The following is a 7,571-nucleotide window of genomic DNA, read 5'->3' on the forward strand; positions in this document are numbered from 1 at the left end:
AGTTATTAGATTAATTTCCGTTCCCTGAGTTCGACACCCTACGTATCCAACTATACCACTAAAAGACAGGTTCATTGCCTTTGTGTGCTTAATTTATCAACTAAAAGTAGGATTAAAACCAGCTCATTTCACACACATCAAGTTTTTGGCGCCGTTGTCGGGGAACGGTTCTAAATAGTTAATCTAATTCCTAATTTTTTTCGATCCTTTATGTGAGTTTACTAGAACAAAGTTAATTTATTGTAGTTTAATAGTTAGTAATTAGGTTTTATCATCTGTTTTAGTTTTTTATATTAAGTTTAATTTTTATTTTTTATTTATTTATTTATTTTTTTAAATTGCACTACTACTTGCCTAGTGCATTCGCACCTACTCGGCGAGTAGAGTATTAGTTTACATTTAATTTTTGTTTTTTTAGTTACATTTTTTTTCTTTTTACGTTTTTATCTTGTTTTATTTCAGGACTTTCATGACCAGAGGATCAAACACTCCGCTGGTACCCCCGTTTGAAGATCCAGAATCCGCATTGAGAAAGAACAAAGGAAAGGACGTAGAGAGCTCGAATACACCTAAGAAGTCACCTTTGTCTAATTTGAAGACTGTTTTTGGGAAGAAAAATAGCAGCAAAGCAGGTGCATCCAGCGCATCTTTAGCAAGCGAAGACCCGATCAAGGAAGACACCGAGTACGACACCGAGGAGGAAAAAGAACCTACATATGAGCACGACTCCGATTTTGGTGACGAGTAAGCTCTTACCATGGCTAACATTGATGAAATCCCCATGGGAGAGTGGAAGAAGAGGATCCGCGATGACACTGGCCCGGGACTTGTGCAACCCGCAATTCTTGCTACTGCTACGTTCGAGCTAAAGGGCCACATACTATCCCAGCTAAAGGAAATTCCTTTCTATGGAAAAGACCACGAAGATGCCTACAAGCATTTGGATGAAGTCAATGATGTAGCTGATTACTTTAATGTTCCAAATGTGCCTCGCGAGACTCAGCTACTTCGCATGCTTCCAGTGACATTCAAAGGTCCTGCAAAAGACTGGCTCAAGTCACTTCCCCCCGGGTCAGTCACCACATGGTCCAAGATGAAAGAAGAATTTATTGATCACTTTTGCTCAACTTCCAAGATAGCCAAGTTGAAGAAGGCCATTGCTAACTTTGAACAACAAGCTGGAGAGTCGCTATATGAAGCTTGGGAGAGGTACAAGAGCCTGCTAAGAAATTGCCAGCACCATGACCTTAATAGCCAGCAAGAAGTCTCCATCTTCTATGATGGAGTCAATGTCACAACCAGGTAATTAGTTGACTCGCAAGGCCCGCTCACAAAGAAGCCACCCCCGGTGATCAAAGAATTGATTGAAGAATTCTCTAAGCACTTTAGAGAATACCATAACCCAAGAAATGATGTTACTAGGGGAGCCGCATATGCAGCTACTGAATACTTGTCCGCGGTCATGGCTATGCTAAAAACCATGGATAAGAGGATGGATAAAATGGATAAAACGATCCATGCTATTCGGGTGGGTTGTGAAAATTGTAATGGACCTCATCTTACTAAAGACTGCGACTTGGATAAAAATAGCAACAAAAAGGTGCAAGTATGTTACTCAGGTGGGCACCGATATGATGAAGATTGGCGAAAACCGAAGAAAGAGTGGCTCCCGTATGAAGAGTACAAGAAGACTAAGGAGGAGAAGTATAGGCAGAAAGGAAGAGGTTTTTACCAAAAGGATGAGCCGGCACAAGAAAGAAAACCAAGTTTGGAAGAGATGCTTACCAAATTTGTAGTTGCTTAAGAAAAAAGACATAGTGATCATGATGCTGTAATTCAAGAAACAAGAACTATGCTTAGAAATCAGCAAGCATCTATCCACAACATAGAAATGCAGCTATGGCAACTTACTCAACAAATCAACCAAAGATCACCGGGCGAACTTCCTAGTAAAACCAAAAATAACCCACGAGGCGTGCACATAAATATAGTCACAACAAGAAGTGGGAAAATAATCACTCCTCTGACCCCTATCCAGAATGAAGCACCCAAGGAATTACATAAGGAGGATGCAGAATTTCAAGACCAAAATCAAAATCTTCATGGAACAGAGCCTACTCGCCGAGTCCAGAATATGGACTTGGCGAGTCCACTGCCAAATCCGAAAGAGCAGATCTCTGAAAAGCTTTACCAACCTCTATTGCCATACCCAGCCCAAGCTAAGAGAGAGAAGCAGGAAGAGGAGTACCAGAAGTTTCTTGATCATATCAAAGCTCTTCAAATCAAAATACCCTTCATCGAAGTTGTCGCACAAATGCCCAAATACGCAAAATTCCTTAAAGAACTTCTCACGAATAGAAGGAAGATGGAGGAAGTGAAAAAGATAGTTCTTAATGAAAACTGCTCAGCTGCTATGCTAAATAAGCTACCAAAGAAGAAGGGTGACCAGGGGAGCTTAACCTTTCCTTGCCAATTTTGGTAACTTGGCTACCATTCATGCTTTGGCCGATTCGGGGGCGAGTGTAACCCTCATGCCATATTCATTCTTCAAGAAGCTGGATCTCCCGGAACCAAGGCCAATTCGTATGGCGATTCATTTAGCAAACAAGACAGTCACTTTTCCAAGAGGCATATGTCAAGACTTACTAATCAAGGTGGACAAATTTGTATTTTCCGTTGATTTCATAATTCTAGATATGGAGGCGGATCCTCAAGTCCCGATCATCCTTAGAAGACCCTTCCTCAACACTGCAAGTGCTATAGTAGACATGAGGGACTCGATGCTTACTTTGCGGGTAGGAGAAGATTCAGTCACTTTGGGGGTTGATCAAGCTATGAAGTATGCAAGGAACAGTGACGACACGACATTCTCAATTGACATGCTTGATGAATTAATGGAGGAATGCATAAGTGAAGATTCTAGCAAGTCCACAATATTTGATGAAGAATTTGATGCTGAAAAAGATTTAATGGAGATCGAGAGGCTGCTGGAAGAAGCTGAGTTTGAAGAATTGATGAAGCAATCTGACAGTTCAACTCGCCGAGTAGGGCCGATCTACTCGCCGAGTCCATGCTTGGAAAAAACAGAATTCTTAAATTCAGCTTCCAACTCGCCGAGTCCCTTACCTGCACTCGGCGAGTACAACCAACAAAACCTAAAAACTAAGCTCAAAACATTACCAAAACATTTGGAGTATGCTTTCCTTGAAGATGGCCATCAAAAGCCAGTCATCATAGCCTCTAACCTTTCCAAATCTGAAAAGGAAGAACGAGTTCAAGTTTTGAAGAAGCGAAAGCGGGCCATAGCATGGAGCATTATTGACATCAAGGGAATAAGCCCCTCTTATTGTTCTCACAAGATTAATCTGGAAGAAGGAGAAATGTCGGTTGTACAGCACCAAAGACGATTTTACCCAAATATGCAAGAGGTGGTCAAGAAGGAAGTGGTCAAACTTTTAGATGCGGGGATTATATTATCCATTTCCGACAGTCCGTGGGTGAGTCCGGTCCAAGTGGTGCCCAAGAAAGGAGGGATGACGGTCATAACCAACGAAAAGAATGAGCATATTCCAACACGAACGGTAACCGGTTGGAGGGTGTGCATTGATTTTTGAAAGCTAAACGATGTCACACGTAAAGACCATTTTCCCTTACCTTTTATTGATCAAATGTTAGAAAGATTATCGGGCCATAGTTATTATTGCTTTCTAGACGGATTTTCGGGTTATTTCCAAATACCCATAGACCCAATGGACCAAGAAAAGACCACATTTACTTGCCCAAGTGGGACTTTTGATTATCGACGCATGCCCTTTGGGCTATGCAATGCACCCGCGACATTTCAAAGGTGTATGACAACCATATTCCACGATATGGTGGAAAAATTCATGGAAGTTTTTATGGACGATTTTTCTATTTTTGGAACTTCCTTCCATGATTGTCTCACAAATCTTGACTTAATGCTTGCCAGGTGTGAAAAAACCGACTTAGTCCTCAATTGGGAGAAATGTCACTTTATGGTCAAGGAGGGTATAGTTTTAGCCCACAAGGTTTCCAAAATGGGAATTGAAGTGAATCGGGCAAAGATTGACACCATTGCCAAATTACCTCTACCAACTAATGTGAAGGGCAGTCACGCGGGTTTTTACTGGCGTTTTATAAAAGATTTTTCTAAAATAACTAGAACTCTAACACAATTACTCTTAAAAGATGCACCATTTAATTTTACTAAAGAGTGTTTAGAGGCATTTGAATTTTTAAAGGAAAAATTGACTAATGCCCCAATCATTATTGCTCCAAATTGGAATTTACCATTTGAAATAATGTGTGATGCTAGTGACTTTGCATTAGAAGCTGTCCTTGGTCAAAGGGTTAATAAGCACTTTCAACCCATATATTATGCTAGCAAGACTTTAAATACGGCCCAGGAAAATTACACCACCACGGAAAATGAATTATTAGTTGTGGTGTACGCTTTTGATAAATTATGCCCTTATTTAGTTTTATCTAAAACAACAGTTTTTACTGACCACTCTGCTATCAAGTATTTGTTTGCCAAACAGGATGCCAAGCCAAGATTGATACGATGGGTTCTACTTCTTCAAGAGTTTGACATAGAGATACGTGACAAAAAGGGAATGGAGAATGTAGCAGCTGACCACTTGTCAAGGCTTGAAAACCCGCGATTGCAAGAAGATAGAGTTGGAGATGATTGTCCGGACGAGTACATTATTGTGACCATGGGAGAAGAACCATGGTTTGAAAATATAGCTAATTACTTAGCTAGCAAATACATCCCAAAAGATCTCACTACTCAACAAAAGAAGAAATTCTTTTCCGAAATAAAGTATTACTTTTGGGATGAACCATATCTTTTCCGAAGCTGTGCGGATGGAATCATACGAAGATGCGTGTTCAGGAATGAAAGCTGGAAAATATTGGAGCATTGTCATAGCAAACCCACGGGTGGACATCATGGATCACATTACACTGCTAAGAAGATCTTTGACATTGGGTTTTACCGGCCCACGATTTTTAAAGATGCAACCCAATTTGTCAAAGAATGTGATGCATGTCAAAGAGCGGGAAACATTTCATCTCGTAATGAAATGCCACAACATAGTATCCAAGTGTGCGAAGTATTTGATGTGTGGGGGATCGATTTCATGGGACCATTTCCCATGTACAAAGGCAAAAAAATACATATTAGTGGCAGTGGATTATGTATCCAAGTGGGAAGCGGCACAAGCTTTGCCAACTAATGACGGTCGGGTGGTGGTGCGGTTTTTAAAGAAGTTATTTTCAAGATTTGGAGTCCTGAAAGCTCTTATAAGTGACTGAGGCACTCATTTTTCCAATGATCAACTAGAGAAGGTGCTAATGAAATATGGGGTAACCCATAAATTTTCTACATCTTACCATCCACAAACTAGTGGACAAACCGAAGTGACAAATAGAGCTTTAAAGAGAATCTTGGAGAGATCGGTGGGGAGAAATCGAAAAGAATGGTCGAATAAGCTAGACGATGCACTTTGGTCCTTCCGTACAACTTTCAAAACCCCTATTGGTACTACACCATATAGGTTAGTTTATGGAAAGCAATGTCATTTACCGGTGGAGATAGAGCATAAAGCTTTTTGGGCTTTAAAGATGTGCAACTTCGACATGACGGAGCTCAAGAACAACCGGTTAATGCAAATGAATGCTCTGGACGAACTTAGAAATTATGCTTACACTAGTTCTTTAATCTACAAAGAGAAAACTAAGAGTTGGCATGACAAGAGGATCAAGGAAAATAAAGAATTTCATGAAGGGCAAAAGGTGCTGCTCTTTAATTCAAGGCTAAAACTCTTCTCGGGCAAACTCAAGTCAAGGTGGGATGCTCCTTTTCTAGTGAAGACGGTGTTTCCACATGGTGCTATAGAGCTATTATCAAAAGATGGTACCCCTTTCAAGGTCAATGGACATAGGGTCAAAAGGTATGAAGAAGGAATCCCAAGGAATGAAGGCATGGAAGAGTTGATGTTGCTGGAAGGGATTGCAGCCACGTAGAATGGGAGGAGTCTAGCTAATGACTCCTTAAAAAGAAGCGCTTCCGGGAGGCAACCCGAGTTTAGAGTTTACATTTCTTTTTCCTTTACTTTCTTTTTAATTTCTTAGGATCTTTTTCATCCATCTTCTTCTAAAATATCTTTTTCCTAGAGTGTGGGGTGGTGGGTTAAAAATAAGAAAAAATTTAATTTTTGTCAAACTGCAAGCTTTACTCGCCAAGTAGGTGCGTGTACTCGGTGAGTACTTGTCAAAATAACCAAAAAAACGCGAATATACAGTTTTACTCAGGGAGTAGCACTTTTCTACTCAGCGAGTAGCCAACTTACACATACAGTTTATAATCTGTGAAAAAAGAGTTTTCAGTCATTTTACCCACACACTCGCCGTGCACAACCACTCTCAAGCGATTCCTTCGATTTTTCACTGAATCTTCAACTTTCAAGAGTAAAGGTATGATTTTTACACTTAAAACTTATCAAAGGTTAAAGCTTTATCACTTCTTTGCCCTTATTTTGTCTAAATTCGGATTTAGGGGTTTCCTCAATTTCTAGGGTTTTGATTTTACCATGAATTAGGAGGTGTTAGGAGAAATTTCTTTTGGATTAGTGGTTATTAGACTTAGTACAGCAAACCCCTATGCAAAATTGGGTGTTTTGGATGACCCATATACATACGACATGAATTTGGTCCCGATGTTCATCCTACTCGCCGAGTAGGACATGAACTCGACGAGTAGGAGGCTATACAGATCTGTTTTGTTCGATTTTAATTGTTGGGTGTTGTTTTTTGTGCTTTCTTAATGTTATTATGCAGGTACCATGTCCAGAAGAGGTCAGATTTCAAGAGGGGGAAGCCAAGGGGACATCTCATGGCTCTCGTTTCGCCAAATCACCTCTAAATCATCTCAAGCCCGTGCCAAAAACAAATTAGAAGCTTTGAAACAGAAAGAGATTCACTTACCCAATGCAGTGGACTGGGATTGGCTGGGGAAGGTTGGTTTGGAAGAGGAACTGACACCATATTTGGTGAAAGAATGCAATATAGGGGATTCAACCATCATATGTGATGGTTGGTTACAGTTATTCAAAATTCAAGAACCGGTCTTCACTGAATTATGTTGGGAGTTCTTTGATACCATCTCATTCCTAGGTGGTAGTAAGTACTACAATCCCAATGTAATTTCCTTTTCTCTTGGTGAGGAGCTGCGACAATGAAGCATGGCTGAATTTTCATGGAGGCTTGGCATCTATGAGCAAAGTACTATGTTGAATGAAGACTTTGAAGCTTTCTTGGAGAATTGCCACAAAGATCTCCCCGAGGCAGTGGTTGCTTCTACCTGGTGGAATACTATTGCTAACCGGGTGTACATCCCATCTACCGCACAGGAGGGTCACATTCGTTGACCGATCCACCGTCTGATTCATCGTTTCATTGCCAGCACGATTAATATGCGGAAGGATGATGACAAGGTCCCGACCCTTGACATCTTCTATCTTTGGAGTATTATTACTCACGATGTT

At 40.5% G+C, this 7,571-nt stretch overlaps 1 protein-coding gene and 1 non-coding gene across 2 annotated transcripts; one reads left to right on the forward strand and one right to left on the reverse strand.

Annotated features, from left to right (window-relative positions):
- Positions 1-1,141: 1,141 nt before the first annotated feature.
- On the reverse strand, positions 1,142-1,248 carry LOC145037951 (small nucleolar RNA R71). The gene has a single exon (XR_013679060.1). It is a non-coding gene; the product is annotated as a small nucleolar RNA R71 (small nucleolar RNA).
- Positions 1,249-2,531: 1,283 nt separating this feature from the next.
- Positions 2,532-7,265, forward strand: LOC145035443 (uncharacterized). Its single transcript, XM_078983988.1, has 6 exons — positions 2,532-3,030; positions 3,211-3,497; positions 4,563-5,100; positions 5,369-6,047; positions 6,160-6,212; positions 6,865-7,265. The coding sequence occupies exons 1-6, from the start codon at positions 2,532-2,534 to the stop codon at positions 7,263-7,265; spliced, it is 2,457 nt and encodes an 818-aa protein (XP_078840114.1).
- The last annotated feature ends 306 nt before the right edge of the window (positions 7,266-7,571 follow it).

Source organism: Lactuca saligna, chromosome 3 (genome assembly GCF_052625555.1).
Source record: "Lactuca saligna cultivar CGN05327 chromosome 3, ASM5262555v1, whole genome shotgun sequence".
NCBI classification, from domain to species: Eukaryota; Viridiplantae; Streptophyta; class Magnoliopsida; order Asterales; family Asteraceae; genus Lactuca; species Lactuca saligna.